The sequence below is a fragment of the Parus major genome, chromosome 2, assembly GCF_001522545.3.
Source record: "Parus major isolate Abel chromosome 2, Parus_major1.1, whole genome shotgun sequence".
Taxonomy (NCBI): Eukaryota; Metazoa; Chordata; class Aves; order Passeriformes; family Paridae; genus Parus; species Parus major.
The window spans coordinates 69,823,304-69,841,280 of NC_031769.1; the positions used below are offsets into that span (position 1 = coordinate 69,823,304).

A 17,977-nucleotide genomic window follows, 5' to 3' on the forward strand; every position below is an offset into this window, starting at 1 on the left:
TCACACATCTGATACATGGATTTTACTGCTTTGTGCTGAACTTGCAGGAAAAAGATCCCATCACAAGCTACATGTTGAAGTACATCACTTTTATTTGCATGTCTGTGTTCAGCAGTATCTGAAACCTCCTGAGAAGATGCTAAACTTACTCAAACTGCATATAAACCTAGCAATTTACAGGCACTCTTTGTTGCTGCTAAACTTTGAGCTGTGGTTCAGGTCTGCCCAGAGTATTGTTTTTCACTCAGTAGTGGCTGCACATTCAAACCCTGCAACCAACCTGAAAATAGAAAATTATATAGCTGAGTTAATTGAAAATCTGCTTATGGTGCATGGTGGCATGAGCAGTAATTGACATAAAGTGCTGCTTAGCACACAGAATCAATTATTTTCGATTGACATAAAACAGGAAATCGTTTAATGTCAGATTGATATTAATGAGCACAGTTGTACTAACGAGTGCAAGACTACCTACAGCATTACATTACTTTTTCTGGTAAGGAACTTAATACAAAGTGAGCTCAGCCCTTAGGGGCAATGATAGCATGTTTTGAAAAATGAATTTAATGGTGAATTAAAGATCAGATTGTTATTGTGGGAATCTTTTCTGAAAATGGGATAGAGCTTATTTGAGCAAGCCAATATTGTTAGGGTCTGAGAACCACAACCTCATCTTCGACTTATTACCGGAGAGGGAAATTTTGTTAAAAGTAAAGATCAGGATGACTCTGCAGTGGTGATAAGCATGTCCAAGGCATATAGGAGTATGGTAAAAAGAAGTAGAATCATGAAGGAAGAATTTTCTCCCCTGCCTGACCCTACTGCTGTAAAATTGGTCTGACTCCCTTCTTTCCTCCTAACATCCTAATAACATCTCCCAGAGAACAGCCTGTGTTGCATTGCAGTTATCCCCAGATGAACAGATACAGATAATGGTCAAGTGACCAACTATCTGTTTGCAGTATAGGAGGGGTGGAACCTGACAGGTATGAGAGATGTTGCAAACTGTCCTTATTTTTATATATCTAGAAGAAAGGTTGACCACCTGTAAGTGCCGTAGCCAGATCTCTACACATCCTCCACACTCAGGATCCAACCTCCTTCTAATCACAGGTGGCTGAAATGGAGGACCTGAAGCTTTTGAGAGGGTCCCTCAGTATCATTTAGCATCCTTTTCCAACAGACAAAAAAGCACTGAGACTTGTTTCTCCTCAGTTAAGAAATGGGAAGTTAATTCTTCAAAAGTAAGTTATCTGCCCTCTTTCTATGGTCCACAAAAAGGGATGGGCACCTGCAGAGGGTTATGAATAATGTGTCTGGTCCTCCTCAGATACCAATAAAGGATGGGATGGGATGGGATGGGATGGGATGGGATGGGATGGGATGGGATGGGATGGGATGGGATGGGATGGGATGGGATGGCACGGCACGGCACGGCATGGCATGGCATGGTATGGCATGGCATGGCATGGCACGGCATGGCACGGCATGGTATGCGTGTCTCTCTACTGGTGTCTCTTTCCATTGACCAGAGTGTGGAACCCAGCTGTCTCCTCTTCCTCATATATCACTAACTTTCAGATAACAAAGGTTAGATTGGTTGTGCCCTATAGACCCCATCTGTAGCAGCCCTCAGAGGAGGAAATACAATAATATATGTACAGGATGAGAGTGATGTCCTAGTCTTGGAATAATAATTATAGCAATGCAAAATAACCATGAAAGGAACAAAATGCCCCTGAGCTACTTACCAAGTAATATAATGATGCAGAGAAGAATGGCAATAAGAGCCCCAGTGCTAAGACCAGTAGGATGAATCAAGGCTTCTGCATTACAGGAGAGCATCTTTCCCCGATGGTCACAAGCACACACCCGAATAGTCACTGTTTCAGTGCTGCTCTGGATGGGGTAATCATTATCTGATATCACCACTGGCAAGAAGTAGGTACTTGTTTCATGCCGGTTATATCTGGTTTTTCGAGTGAAAATCCCCGCTGTGTTGTCTGGAAACACAAAGCATGCATTAAATCTTCATCTGAAGACTGAAAGCAAGTATAAGATAATAAAGAAAAGTCTTCCTAGAAATTCACCTCTGTTGTCCTGTAGTGTAAAGTTTGAGCTGCTGGCTGCCTCGGGAGCTAAGGAGAATGAAAACTGATGTCCATTGTAAGGGTCATCTTTATCAACAGCACTTAATGTTTGTATCAGCTGAAACAATAAGAACAAAATTATCTCCTAAGTCAGTGAACTTTATGTTTATTTATGTACTCTTAAAAAAACCTGTAAAAGCAATCTCTTGTGTTAATTTTTTTCTTCTGCTTCAAGGCAGATGATCTTGCTATGGTGAGCTTAAGAGAAGTCATCTGCATGCTGCTTATATATATATATGTTTAGGGTCTCCGTACTATTATATCCTATGCCATCAGTGAGTGACATAATGAATTTGAAAGTTGGCAGGAAAATCATGTTGATTTCACCAGAAGGCTTGGGTTAGTGCCACTGCAGATGGCTAGGAAACCTTTGCATGTGACAAGGAATAGAGATGAAAGGTGAAAGATGAAAGTCCAAGCCGAATTTATATTTGTCTATCCAAATCTCATGTCACAGAAATTGTTTGGCTGAATCTTCCAAATAATCTGCAACTTTGAACTACTTTACAATAGGAGTGGTATCTTGCAGGATGTAGCTGTATCACAGACAGGACTTGTAACTTTTACAAATGTGAAATTGTTTTTGAAGGAGACAGTGGAGGTGCTTGAATAAAGCAAAGGATGAAAGAGTGAAAATTAATCAGGGGTAACAAGGTGCAGTACAGAAAATAACATTCAAAAACATACCATCATGTCAGCTGGAAGAATACTGAGTGAAATCAGATACTGTGCAGCCACTGTTTAATTTTGCAATTAAGTTTGATGCAGTGCAAAGTACACCACTTGATGAGGTAATGCAAGAGTAGTAGCAAAACTCATTTAATTTGGAATATTTCCTTAGTATGAGCAGACAACACACCTGTTCTGCCTTTGCGTTTTCGCAGACGAAGGTCTCGTAAAGCATGGCAAACTCCGGAGCATTGTCATTTACATCCAAAACCTTAATGAACACTGGGACACGGCTGCTTTGTTTTGGGTTGTCTGAAATGACAAAACCAGAATGGAGATTTTATTTAACCCAGTTGCTGACTCAGTGCAGTGGAAGAAAAGGACAGACTTAGAGGCTCATTGTCTTAATTTTTCTCACTCAGAGCACTTCACTTACTTTCTATTGCTTTCTGGTGAGTGTATTATGGGATGAACATAGTTTCATTACTCTAATTCTGTGTAAACTATAGAGTTAAGATGGAGTGGGAGTCCAGGATTTACAAATTCCTTTGATCATTCCAAGTGTGATTATGAATGTATGTGTGATATATGTAAATATAATACTGGAACTAAATTAAATCTATTTATTAGCCTGACTGATACTGTTTGGTGGCAGTGAAGTATCTAGAACATATTCTCTTCCTTAGCTCTCTAACAGCAAGAGTCATGAGGATGAGATTGAGTGGGTTTTTTCTTCTCCACTTGTTAAATATAATACTCTGTGCCCTACAAATCTTGTGGCATAGTTCCTTAAGCAACCATAATTATCATTGTTTTATAGAAATAGTAACTGCAGCTGTGATCACAGATGCTTGATCACATCCTGTTGTGAATTGTTTTGTCTGATGTTCTAGAGTAAATACTGAAGTGTATACTGAATACCAGCTGAAAAACATAAGCACCTGTGGATGCCTCTATGTAAACAATCTTTTTTTTTTCCCCAATAAGGACCACATAGTGCAAAGAGATTGAAATGGACAAAGATATTCCTGAACATAGAATATTAATGAAAATACTGTCATCTTTCTGGATAAAAATAAAAACATCTGGAAGTGCATCATACCATATAGACCATACCTTTTCCTGATGGGAGGGGACAGACTATAATCAAAATAATATACAGAATAAGGAAGAAAAGCAGTGGCAGTAACCTTACTCAGAAACATGAAACAGTGGTGAAATAGGCAAGATTCTGAGGCAAAAGGTCACACAATAACAACCACTGACTCCTAAAACATACAAGATCTGGTCCCAAAGGAATTTGTTGTCACTAACTGAAAGAAACCCTAAAGACTCTGCCATTGATCTGTCTCTTTGTGCTCCATATCACACAATATCCACCTAGTAGTATGTGGGTATGGGAATGTGAGAGAGAGAAATGAGGGAGAGTGTGATTGAGATAAGTTTCATTTAAAACAAATACCTTACACTCTCCTACATGAGGCCTCAAACTGAATTTTCCCATGTTGATTTCCTACCCATGTTAATATATTTTATCAATGCCTTTTAACCTATCATTACAGTGAAAAAATAGTGCAATAAAATATAGCAGATCTAAGACTCTATATTCTTCTACAAGCATTCATTATAGTAGCTTGTTGACTTTAATAAAAGTCCTATTAATGTGTTTATCATCCTTTTAAAAATGTGAAAATGCCTTCTCCAAAATTGGCACTGCTTATTTGTATTACAGAGCTCAGTCATTTGGACAAAATATTGTGCTTTAAGGCTCCACAGTCCCATCGAAGTTAATATGATTCCATTAAGCATAAACCTCTTTCTAATATCAGCCATTGCGCTAAATTCATTCAATATATAAAATAACAGTTTATGTATAATATGGACTAGGCTGAATTCTTTGCTAAAATACATCAATAAAAGAGTTGAATTTTTATAACAGGCAGAAATCAAAGGCATTCATTTGAAGTCACAGAACTATTGGCAAGACTATTTTGTAGGGCATACTTTTCTAACAAATACATTCAAATATATTGGCAAACATGTTTCTTCTCCTCTGAAGGAGAATTGCTTTCTTTCCTGCTTTTTCAACCTAAACCTACGTATTTTCATTTTACTTCTAGGTGCTTAAGGTTCTCACAATTTAAAATCATACTGTAATAAAGAGAAGCTTCATATAAACTCTCGGCTCTATGAACATATGCCTCTTTTCTGATTTAATGGAAATTAATATCTTTTTTTTTTTATATTTTTTTATCATCATCTTTCAAATTATTTGTGCAAATTATTTCATGTAGGTTCATTTGTTTGTGTTATCCTTTAATTACTGCTGGGCTCCATCTCTATAGACTCAACAAACTGCTTAAATTTATTTCTCTGTGTAGGGTTATGTTTTCTGCTGTGCCAGCAAGAAAACTGTTAAAGTGGTGGCTTTTTTCAGAATACAGCCTCAAAGTCCTGCCAGTGTTTGACTCACCCATAAGTGTTAAGTAACAAATATTTAAAAACACTCTGGGCATTGTCTTTGGTAAATCAGCTGTAATTCTGCAGCTGTGACTCACTAGACCTGTGTCCCACGTTTTAATGCCAGTTTGTGGCAGATGTACTGACCCGGTGTTTCACCAACTATTTATGTGCAGCAGTCACAGCGTGATTGATTCTCTGGGCTGCTGAGCAATTGCAGCTCATACTGGTGTAAAAGGAGAACATTTAGAACTGGAGCAATCTACACTTACTGACATTTCTAGAGAAAGGCAAAACAACCTGGGTATTTATTTTTTTTTTTAACTGTAAAACAAAATCAAAAGCAGTCATTACTGAAAGGTGTTTCTCTTCATGACTTTAAAATTATTTTTTTCCTATATCAAAGAGAGCGCACAGCCATTTGAAGGTGCATCCAGCCTGTAAACTGATTGGATATTTTTTTAGATCACTTCAATTAAATATACTTGGAGCTTGATGAGATAATGTTACTGAGAATAATAAGTGATTCTAAGGAATTTAGTGGAATGGGACTTTAAGTAGCCTTCCTAGAAATTTCTGGGATTGCCAGGAACAATAAATACTGGTACTTTCCAGTCTAGTCTCTTGAGCCTAAAATTAGTGAAGTGTCCTGGATCAGAAAAGCACATTTCAACCAAAAAAAAAATTTCCTTTGGAAGACATCTACCTTTGTTATTCCAAATCTGGTCTAGGTTTAGGAAAGCAGACCCTGGGAAGCAGTTTGTTGCACCTTGAAAGGATTCAGAATTAAGAGGAATGGTAATTAAGATGGAAGCCTGTGTCAGACACAAAGGTTAAGCTGAGAGGGTTTGGTGCAGTAGAAGGTCTGTGCTTAAGCGAGGAAGCAAGGAACCAAATGAATACTTCCTATAGATGCTAAGCTGTTTTTCAGATAGTTTAATATACACTGCATGTTATTTCAGCCCAGCTGGGGTCAATGCAAGTGTTCTTGCTATTGTCTGTGCTAAATGTTCTTGCTATTCTTTCCTTTTTAGGCTTTTATTTTTCCCTTCTGCTCTACCCAGGAGCTGCCTATAGTGTACAATTTTTGACCCTAAAACCCGCCTTCAAGAACTTAATAGAAACACAGACATGTGACTAATGTTCAGTGTTTGGTGTGCTGAAATCAAATACCTAGCATTAAAAGGTGCAAACTTTCATGAGAGGGAGAAAACTATTAATATCTTGTCATTCCTATAGGCTCATACCCACTACTCCTTCATACAATCCCATTTGATTGCCTCAGTAGCGTTGTTTTACATTTTTTCCAGGTTTTCAGTTTTAAAGAAGACTTACACAATAAAGAAAGTTGAGTCAAATAATCCTCAGCTTTTTACACTCTTCTCACTGTTAGGAAAGGTAATCGAGCCATATACACATACAAAAAAAGAAAGAGATGTAGAGCTTACATTATCTCAGAAAAATCAAAAGCTTTTTAACCTCTGAGTTGCAGAGAGAAATTGTGACAGTCACAGAAGTGGTGTTTATATTAAACTTATCTGCCATTCCACCATAAACATAGGCACTGTGACTCTGCAAATAGAGTTGCATGCTCTGATATTCCAGCATGTGATGTACTTATAGATAATGCATTAAAACAAAGCAAATTGTTTATTAATGCCATCCTTATCTTAGATCCCTGGCATTTAGACTTCTAAAATCAGCATGTTTAGTATTATCACAAGATTACTACTTTGGAACAATCCTAAACTACGCGACAGACTGATTTGTAGCTGCGGCTTGTAATTTCAAAGGATGCACACAAAGTGAAAAATGAAGATGCATGAAACTGACTAATATCTGGGCACCCAGCTCAGCCCATCCACTTTAGCCTTATTTGAAAACATCCAGTCTGAATGAGACTGAATTCAGCCAAGGAATGCAGTTTGGCTTTAAACCATCTGTTTTGCTACATGCCAGTTTCAGAATTCAACAACCATGTTCAAAATTTAAAGTGGCTATAACTGATCAGAGAACACAGAACTGTCACCTTTTCTCCCTGCTAAGTTACCTCTTCATGAACTGTGTCCCTAATAAACACAAAACTGCAGATGACCTCTTGCAGAGTTACTGCTTCTTCATTAGTATTGAGTGGGCTATCCATAAACCTGACATGTGCCCAGCTGTGCTTTCCACACACTCAGCTAGAAGGCTAAATTCATTACATCAGGGACAGGAGTCGTATTTAGGTTTAACTTACTGATCTCTGCTGCTATTACTGTAATGTTGTGCCACAGCAGTGTTTCCCGGTCAAGGGGTTTTGAAGTGAATATCGAACCATTTCCTGAATTGATGTTGAATACTCTGTCCATATCAGTGTGGCGATCTACAGAGTACCTGCAAATACAGAGACAGGAGTTAGAGGAATGCTTTCCTTTTAATTTCTATGTTCTAAAACTATTTTCTAAGACTAGACATCAAACAGCTATTAAATGGGGTTTCCTTTTGTTTTCAGCACAGGCTTCAGAGTCTTTATGTATTCACACAAAGAGCTAGTTCTGAGCTACTGGATAATGACACATTGGAGGTTTGATTTAGAAGGTGGAGTATTGTCACTGAATAAATGAATTGCTGCAGAATTTACATACCTCTGAGAATCATCAAAGCTTTGTTTTTAGTGAAAAATGTGAAGTCTGTGTCCTGAAAGATATGAAGTTCATTTTAAGGCTGAGTTGGCTATTCCTTTATAAAACCCTCTTTCTGTGGTTTGATATCTCAATTGTTCCAAATATTTTCTGATACAAAATTTAACAGCTGGGGTGCATTTGTACCTTTCACTTCCCAGCACTTAAAAAGGTTGCCCGCCCAAACCAAGTCAGCGCGGAACAGTGATTCATTATTCCACATACCACACAAAGGTTTGTTGTAACTCATTAAGACTAACATTCTCAGCCCTGCTTGATGGCATCTATATGTGAAAATGCATGCTAACGAGCTCTGGATGAGCTCAGAGTCTAAATACAGATTCAAATTTTAAATTTGATCTTTTGCTTTTTCAGCTGAACTAAATCCAAGTTTAAAAGTAGAACTCTCCAATTCCCGGGAGAGAGTGCTACCACCTTGATCCAAATGCTGTGACTTGGTTTCATCTCTCCTGAAGGGAAAAATCTTGCATAAATTATGGAGGTTTTTGACAGAAGTATGTCTCTGATGTTGCCAAAGCAAGAATGCAATTGCATTATTCTGCTCTTGTTTCAAGCCCAACTGTGTGCTCATGTACAATGCAGGACAGATCCTTAGGAAGCCAGGCGTGCTCCCTTGGCCTCCTTGCAGGCCACGTTGATGGAGACAAGGCAGCTGCTGCTGTCCCTTGTGTCCAGACAAGGGTAGAGGTAACAGCTGAACTGGTGAGCAGTCAGATGAAAACTGGGCCAGGGAAATGACTGGCAGAGTTTATTGCCACCACAGAATTCAGGGGAACGCAGAGGCTGAAGAAAAATTTCTCTCCCCTGCTCTGTCCTAGAAGCAGCTGCAAGACACGTCCTCTATTCTGCACAGATTTCCTAGTGCCTGTACAGTGTCTCCGAAATTCTGAGAAAGACCTTGCATGAAAGAAGGAATAGAAGAAACTAGCTGAAATGTGGTTCTGCCAAAATTTTAAAATCAACTTTCTAATTTTCTTGTAACTGGATTTCTTTTCCTTCTTTGCAAAAAAAAAAAACCCAAAAAAACAAACCAAAAAAACAAAAGTGGAATATAATGCCTACAGCAAATTTGACTCATTAGGTCCGGCTCTAAAATAAGAATTTAAGTTTAGCTTACCTTTCTAAACAAAACAATGTCAAGTATTAATTATTTGCACTAAATTGTTTTTCTTTTTCCATGGTAAATTCCTACGGAAGCACCTAAATGGCATTCAAAGGTACTAGCACAAAAAGCTGACACATTTTAGTAGGACATGCACCCTTTGCATATGGGGCACACTTTGCTAATTCTTCAGAAGTTCAGAATTGTTTTTCATTCACTGCTGTCACTTCACTGACAATACTGCAATTTTGGTTGCAGGAAGTCAGCTGTGGTGTCACTAACTTAGTTCCTTTATGCAGCGCTGTGATGTTAACATCGGCTTGAAGAGTGCTGGTTTTGTCCAAATCTAAACAGCACGTGTGAAATTGTTGACTTGGCTGAAATGCTTAATGGGAATTAGTTTATACAAACTGGTCTGATGCTTATATTTTGACAAAGTAAGTATTTGATATGGTAAACATTTCATTTTAACTTTCATTCATCGTGCTTTTATATGATACTATGTTGGTATCTTGTGAATTCAATTATTTTCAGATATTCTGTAGCTCATTTCCACACCTTTCAGCTGAAAGACTTTGGTATTTCCATTCTGCAGTTAAATCTAGATTCTGAATTATTCTTTGAAATGAAATATCAGGATTTTCCATAGATTAGCTATTCCAGCTAACTGTAATACTAGGTTTCAGAGTCTTATTCAGCAAGACATTTAAATAAGCAACTAGCTTTAGGCAAGAGCTGTCTGTTCATCGAGGGCTTTTTCTTCAATTTTACTTCCACTCCAGCTTCATATTTTGAATGGACTTAAAATATCTTACTGTCTTAGCACATTTTAATGTCTTGGTGTATTGCAATCACTATCTTTGTAAGATTTCTCAAATTCAATCTGTGGTACAGTATCTGGAAGGAAAAAAAAAAAAAAAATGGTTCTGGACTTTTTCTAAGATTACCAGGGCTGTAACATTGAGAGCTTCTTCTTCAAGATATTAAAGATGTTAAAGTACAAGTATTTGTAAAGCTATATGAATATTCAGTCATTTGTAAAGTGGAAACTCAAACTCATAAAAATAAAACCAGCAGAGACAGTTTCTTAATGGAATGTTAATTTTATTTCTTCATATCCCAAAGAAAATACATACAAGGTCAGTGCATTTAAAGTATATTCCAATTATACCATTAAATCTGGTCTAGAAAGATGATTTTAATAAGCTAGACTGTCACTTCTGTTTCTCAGTTTGCATAATCCAGTCTCTTTTGATCAAGGATTTTTAATTATGTTGAATTGGTGCTGATTCTGACTTCTGGATCACAACCTAGTAAGAATTAAGTCGACAACATCAAACTAATTTTAACATTTATTTAATGAAATTATGGGTGTGTATTTGTCAGACTTCAGGACTTCATCTCTTTTAAGCTTTGAGGAATTGACAAGCTAGGAATTTAAAAAGTATCAATGTAAATCCCAGTCACTCCTTGTACATAACAGGAAGAAGGGAAGGGTAAAAAAGAGAATCTAACACATGCAAATATGTTGTCAGTAAAATACACAAACAAAATTTAGCCTTACATTTGTTTGCAGATCATTTTCATCTGGGGTACTTTTGTAAATCAAATCACAGCATGAAGACTGTTCCAGTGACTGATGAACTTCATTATGCCTCTGAGGAGTTACTATAGCAAAAAAACTCAGCTAGCAATTTAAAAAGATCTGATGTACAATACAGCAGTGCCAGTTTCAGCATTGTTTTTTTATCAGTATGCAGAGGTTTGTATTATTTCTGTGTAGATCAAACACAAGTAGAATGCAAAACTTTTTTTTATAATACCTCTGGACTGTAGAGTGCTATTCGGGAGCATCTTAATGTTACTTCACTTGGACATATATTCAAATGTAGCCAAACATGTATTGGCAAATTTTTGTATTTTCTCAATGTCGTATCAGAGAAAAATTTACCTGTAAGACTTAGACTGATGCAATTTAGCTCTACCAATACACAGGTCACAAATGGTTATGCAGCCTTACAACCAGGGCAAATATCTGCCTCATGTTTTGCTATTGCTTCATTGTCTTCTGATGCTCAGCAGCTTGCTGTCTAATGTAACCACAAGTCAGGAAGATTTGTGGGTCAGGAAGGGATGTGTGTGTGAATTTTTCATAATGCATTTTCATAATGATATTGTGAAGGTTTCCTTTAATGGAAGATCAAAGGGGCTTTCATCTAACAGAGTTAGGGCTCAGTTTGTTTAAGAAGAGAAATCTTCACTCGGGTAGAGGAGAAAATGCAAGGTTTTCATTGTAATATCAAGTGTCTAAAGATTTTATTTTTAACTGCCAAGAAAAATTGACAAGCAAGTGACAAGTCATATATATACAGTCTAATTGCATCTTCCCCGAAGCTCAGAGTGAAAATCGGATTTAGCATCTCTATTGCATGATAGAAAAAAAAAATTACCCTGTCAAAAAGATGCAGACTCAACCCATGCCCCTAAATTCTAGCAGATACCCAAGATATTAGCACCATAAAATTACATTTATTGCAAGTTAACATCTCTCAGGATACTGCTCTCTGCTGATTCCCTTTCTCTTTTACTGTTTTTCATGATTTTTCTTTCTATGTTTATTTCTATTACTTTAAATACTTTATTCTTAAATCTCTTTCTGATTTTTATTTTTCTTCTCCTTGCACTTGTCTGTTGTGTGCTATTAAGGTAAGAAGAAAACAAGTTTTCTGCTGCACTGCATCAGTTTTGACACTTCTACTAAATTTTGCTCAATAACTATCTGATACTAAAATATGCAAAGTACTTATATGGTATTAAAGAACTGCCCTTTGAAAGTTAGATACGTTTTAGCACACACATTCAATTAATAGCAAAGAGCTGGTAGGCAGTACTCAACAATGAACAGCATAGTCCCTCTCCACTGTAAATCACTTATAATTAGGAGCTGGTGCTGGTGTGAAATGCAAATGGTTGTAGTTATCACCACAGGGAAGGAGGGAAGCACTCCCCTTACTCCCCAGTATCATTATATATAAAAAAGCAGGTTCCTATGAAGACTGCAAGGGGCCTGGGTGTCACCCCAACCAATTTTTCATCTTCATGCTAGCATGCCCATGTCCATGAAAATGTGCTAGAAGAGATGTTCATTCTGTCCTGGGGCTTCACCAAAGTCAGCAAAGCATTATGCTGCTCTTTAAGTGACTATGCTCTGCTGGCCCAGAATGCCAGAGAATTGCTGCATGTCATGATACAAATTTAAGAAAACTTTAATTAAAGTTAGAAGGCTTAGTCTTGAACAAGAATTCATGTGTAGGGCATGCTATGCACAGTGAAGATAGTTTCTGCTAGAAACATTTTAGATTAGGCTTGTTCATCTAGGAAATTAAAATTATAATATTTACTGCTCTCACAAGATGAGCTAAGAGCTTAAAACTTCCTCATTACTCTAAGAAATCTTGATGAAAGATAATTGTTTGCAGAAGTGTAAAGTATTGATGAACTAGATTTTTATTAAACCTGCACTGTTCTACTTGATCAAAAGCTACTATTGAGTTTCCAAGGTGCTCAACTCAGAAATCTGCTGAAAACTGACCTGGATTTAATAGTTCTGCATTTTTCAATTCCTCCTCTTGCTGCCTTGTCACTAGCAATGAACTTTAATTAAAGAACACAACTATTTTAAAGTTCTTTAATACTCTATCCAGTATGACTTAAGTACTCCAGTATGCATTGAAACCATACACAATTTACAAAAAAAGAAGACTTAGTTATAGCTACTCCAACTTTAACATTTCCTCCACTTCCTCTCAGAGCAGTTAATTGATTCATGTCAAGTTCAATTTATGAAGCTCATGAGAGCTCTTATCTTACAAGCCTTGCACCGATACAGGTGAGGTCAGAGCCTGGGTGTGCACATGAGCTGATTTTGTGGCATTTCTATTTGTGATTTAGAAAATATGAATGTGGTCTCTGTTAAGCAGGTCCGGACAGATTGAAGAAGAAAAGGGTGCTGAATTAGCCCCCTGTCATATTGCCAAGAGGATGCACCGCGCTGCACTGGAAAATGTTAAAGGTGGAAGGAAAGTACTAAGATTTTCTTAGTGGTCTTCTTGTAGTAAATTTTTTCATGGTAGAAATAACCACATACATTAGGATATAATTCAAGATGCAAAGGCCATGCAACCACATTCACACATACCTAAATATGCTCAAGCATGAGAGACCATTTACCACATAAAATACTCCATATTCAAGCATGCCCTACAATTCACATTGTTACAAGTGAGGATTTTTTTGTCTGTGCTGACATGATAAAAGCAAAATCAAGTCTGTAAAAAATTTACAGGCAAGCTGAAGTAGTATATGCTTACTTGACAGGGTTCTTGGCAGCATCTGGATCCTGAGCAGTTACTGTTCCTATTACACTGTTTAATGGAACATCTTCTTTCACTTCCATTATGTATGCTGGTCTGCTGAACATGGGGGGTTCATCTACATCCTCCACCTGAATTCTGACTGTAGCTGAGTCCTTGAATGGCCCCAAGTACAGGAATCGAGGGTCCACATGAGTATTGGTAGCTTCCACTTTGAGAATATACAAGTTTTTACTTTCGAAATCCAGTGCCTGGGAAGGAAAAAAGAAGTTTAAGAAGTCTGTGGGGATTGCTGTGATTCTCAGCCAGATGAGCAGGGTGAATGGTGGGAAGTCACGGAGAGGCCTGTGCTACATAACAAGAGCCCAAACTGGAATTAAAAGGCCAGAACGGAGAGAAGGCTCAATATCCAGATAATACATTAGAAAGAAACCTACTTCTTCAAAGACTTCTATACTCCTAAACACCAAGCAGTTTTCTCATACAACTGTAACTCTTCATGTCTGTTATTCTGTCATTTTTTGGCATTTTGATTTCTTATCTATTTCTTGCCCATAAGAACCACACACTAAAAGAAGGAAGATTTTCTAGGTGTTCCTTGTTCAAATAATGGCATTCCCTCACTGAAATGAAACACTGTGGCATCTGGATATCCAGGACCACCTACAAACATGATTTTATGGCAGGTATGACTATAGCACACACTGTTAAGACTATGAAGAAACAGCATTTAGAGACTCTTTGTTACTACTTGGAGAAATGTGGGATCAGAGTAGTCACCTCGTTTTTCCATTACATTGTAGAAAATTCACAGCTTCTGTCAGCAACAGACAGAAATACAAACAGAGTTGGACTGATATCATAATCAGACCCTGGAAGGCATCTCCTAAAAAACAAGTAATGACAGGTGTCGTACTGATATCAACAAGCAAGTGCATGTTCGGAAAATCTACACAATGTCTATCTAGTGGTGACTGAACTTGAATTGATGAAGGATGATATCTGTAACCTTATCAAGCTTGCCTGATAACCCACTGTAAACAATATTTCTCAAACCTTTTCTGACAACCACTGTGCAACCTAGTAGATGATGTCCACTGTGATCTCGCAAGGCACTGTTTTTGGGGTTTTTTTTCTACAGCAAAACCATGCTGATAGTCATATTAAACTTTTTACAAAAATGTGAGTCAAAAGAAATTTCTCTATGTACTTTAATATATTATAGCTGCAGAATCAACATCTTCTTATAATGAAAAACAGTCAATGTGATACTCATTATTTCTGTGGTTTTAATACAGTATCATCTACTAAGAGAGCAAAACCTGTAAGCATCATAGGGAGAAAATCACAGTTGGATGGTGGAGCTTCCTTGAGTTTTTCTGTGAGTATATTCAGGCTGGAGGATTTTTTCTCAGTTGCACCCCATGCTTCAAGTAATTTTCTCTCTCGGGTCCTCCAAAGTTTGTGCATTGGTTTATTAAAGGAGGTATAAAAGGAAGGATACCAATTGCTTTCATAAAAGAAACTTTACATATGTAGGGATTTACGGCAGATAGAATTCAAATTAGTAAAACATGCACATTGCAATAAAAATGGAAACCAAATACGTGCTAGCTGTTTCAGAGGCTGGGATTAAGTATGTACCTTTTTCACAGTTATAATTCCTTCCTGTGTGTCCTTGTCTGTGGTAATTCCAAACATGTCATATCCGTCCCCCTCAGTGATGCTGTATTCAATCTCTGCATTTTCATCCACGTCAGCATCATTGGCTTTTATCCTGCCAACCGGGGAGTCGAGTGGCGTAGACTCAGGAGCTCTGAACTGGTATGTGCCTACAGCAGAGAGGAAATCTGGTTAGTCAGGAAATCTGGTTAGTCAGTCTCAAGGTGCTTTGGACTCTCAGGCCACTGTCCACGCTGGGTGTGTGCAGGTGAGTTAGTGAGTCGCTGGGTCTACAGGCCTTCCTGAGGCAAAAGCCTTCAGCTTCTGCCGTACTTTCATGTGGGTAAAAGTTACTTATTTTTCTATCTGTTTTCTCATGCAGAGGATGAGCATTTTGCTTTGCTACAAACATGTAACTTTAGCAACAAATATCCTTCTCTGGATGTTCCCATGGTCTCTGTTGACCATACAAGAAGTGTGTATGAAAAATGTATTTTTTTAAAGGACAAAGGACAAATATTAAGAATTTTCAGAAGCTAGAACAGCTTAGTAACACCAGAGCTGAATCCAGCTCAAATATCTATTAAAAATGTACTACATTGAATTTTTGCTGGAAAAAAACCCTCTGCTTTTGGAATGTTGGTATTATGAAGCTGTATCTTTGGCTTTTACATTAAAGACACTTATGTCCAGAGATGTATAATTAACTCATTGGGTGCAGAGTGTTATATTTCTTCTTAAGTTGCTCTAATTTAAATGGAAACTCTTTGCCCACAGCTAAGAACAGACTTTGAACCTAAATGACAAATTGCTTCCAATAACTTTCCCAGTGACTTAACTGCCAAAGCTCACTGATTTGTCTGATAGTATCTGCAATTATCTTCTGTAACAGCTGCTCTTGACTTTGACACACACTGACACTGTGATACACACACATCATACAGAGAGCAGTGGTTAGACAAAGTGAAAAAGGAAAAAAAAATAGAGAGAAAGAAGGAAGTAAAGAGAGAGGGAAAGAGAAGAGGATGAAAGCTGAATCACTTTCAATCCCTTATGGCAATGAATGGTCATTAATAGAAATTACTTTCTAAGAGAGCTTGCACAACTGATTCCCGTAAGCATGACACTGATATCTACCGAATTATTTGAGGCAGGGGAAGAAAATAGGCAGAAATACCTATTATATTTATGTACTTGCTTTTGTTTCTGTGTGCAAAGAATAAAGGAAAGTTCATTGTAGCAAATGCTTTCTGGTCATAAATACTAATTTCTGTAGAATTGCTCTTGGGATATTTTTGCATACTTCATTTGTTTCAAACCTTAAATACATTAGATTACAACAGATACCTTAAAATGAAATCAATCACGAAGTCTGAAAGAAATAGTAGTGAACAAGAAATACAGATTACGTTGATCAGTTATTTAATAGGTAGGAAAAATAGAAGTTGTTTCTGCACACTAATTCACTTCTCAGACTGTCAACTGCAACTGGAATAAAAATATTAAATATTAATTTCCCAGTTATTGCAATTAACCTTGGCATGATGCTATTGCTTAGTTATGTGTTCTCTTTTGCTTTCGTAAATGAAGTTTGATACTCAGTAAATTCTCAATAGAATAAACGATATCTAAGGCAAACAAAAACCAAAACAAGAAGCATTTTTGTCCATTTTAGTGTTAGAACATAGAATGTAAATATTCCATACTCTGGGGGAAGCGAGGTGGATTGTCGTTTACGTCAGTCAACGTGATGTTCACAGTGGTGGTTCCTGATAATCCGCCCATCTGGCCTCCCATGTCTTTAGCCTGGATGACCACTTGGTATTGCTCCCTATTTTCACGGTCCATGTTCAGTAAAGCAGTTTTAATAATGCCTGTAAACATGAAAATTAAAGAGTGGGGAGTTCAAGGGTAGTGACTTTGATGGAAATTCTTATTATAAGAACAAAACAATCTCTGTGTAGTAAGTAAACTTTGCCCAGTACAAATATTTACTGTTAGGAGATGGTTCATTAAATTACAGACTTGTCATGTCACATCTCAGGCTCCTGCCTATGTGACAGACACAGTACAAGCAGTACCCACAGAAAGATGTTCTACTTATTTGTAAGCCATGTTATTTTACACAACTATTTACCCTCTTTCAGTAACATGCTAAAATCTCCCACTGAACTGGAAAAACGATGTTTGTTCATTATTTTGACAGATATGGTAAAAAAAGAGAAAACTTCAGCAAGACACCATTAAAGAGTGCTGCAACAATAAATGGAAGAAGAGAAATTAATTAAGAAAGTTATGAGCATCCAAACATGCCTGAGTATATATACTTCTATTTATACATTGATTGAAATGATTTCCCAGTTACTTCCTTCTTCAAAGGCACAAATACCAGTTATAAGGCCAACTACTACTGAAATTCAATCATTCAGATTTACCATGAAGCAAAAATGTTTGCATTCTTACTGGGTATCTCAAGGTAAGAACTGACTGCTTTGTAGGTGAAAGGGGTGAAATTCAAGTAGTGAAATCCATGACAAAATTCACAGTGGCTTTGAAAGAGACATGTTTCACTCTAGTTCTGCAATTGATTTCCATGGCAGGAAGATCAAGACTGTGGTTTACTTAGCTTCCCGTCCCCCACACAAACCCCTTGATAGAATTTTATTACTGGTGAACTCCCAGCTACTTTATCTTTATTATCACTCTAGAAGAGCACATACTGTACTGTCCAAGTCAGAAAGAGGGCACCAGTGCAAAAATCCTGGCTTCTGTTATCTAATACCTTATGCTTGAAGTGAAGCTCCCTTTGATCTTGGCTCTCCCTATTTCAGAATTGTGTACACCCTTTCAACTCAAGTTTCACTTTGAGACATATGG

General features: G+C 37.4%; 1 protein-coding gene across 1 annotated transcript in view; it reads right to left on the minus strand.

The window, feature by feature from the left end:
* Positions 1 to 17,977, minus strand: part of CDH6 (cadherin 6) — a 103,567-nt gene that overhangs the window by 9,165 nt on the left and 76,425 nt on the right. The window contains exons 5-11 of the mRNA XM_015619650.3: positions 16,807 to 16,974; positions 15,083 to 15,270; positions 13,436 to 13,689; positions 7,519 to 7,655; positions 3,010 to 3,131; positions 2,091 to 2,208; positions 1,752 to 2,003 (exon numbers count right to left, since the gene is read on the minus strand). Coding sequence (XP_015475136.1) covers positions 1,752 to 2,003; positions 2,091 to 2,208; positions 3,010 to 3,131; positions 7,519 to 7,655; positions 13,436 to 13,689; positions 15,083 to 15,270; positions 16,807 to 16,974 — 1,239 coding nt within the window. The remainder of the gene's footprint in view (positions 1 to 1,751; positions 2,004 to 2,090; positions 2,209 to 3,009; positions 3,132 to 7,518; positions 7,656 to 13,435; positions 13,690 to 15,082; positions 15,271 to 16,806; positions 16,975 to 17,977) is intronic.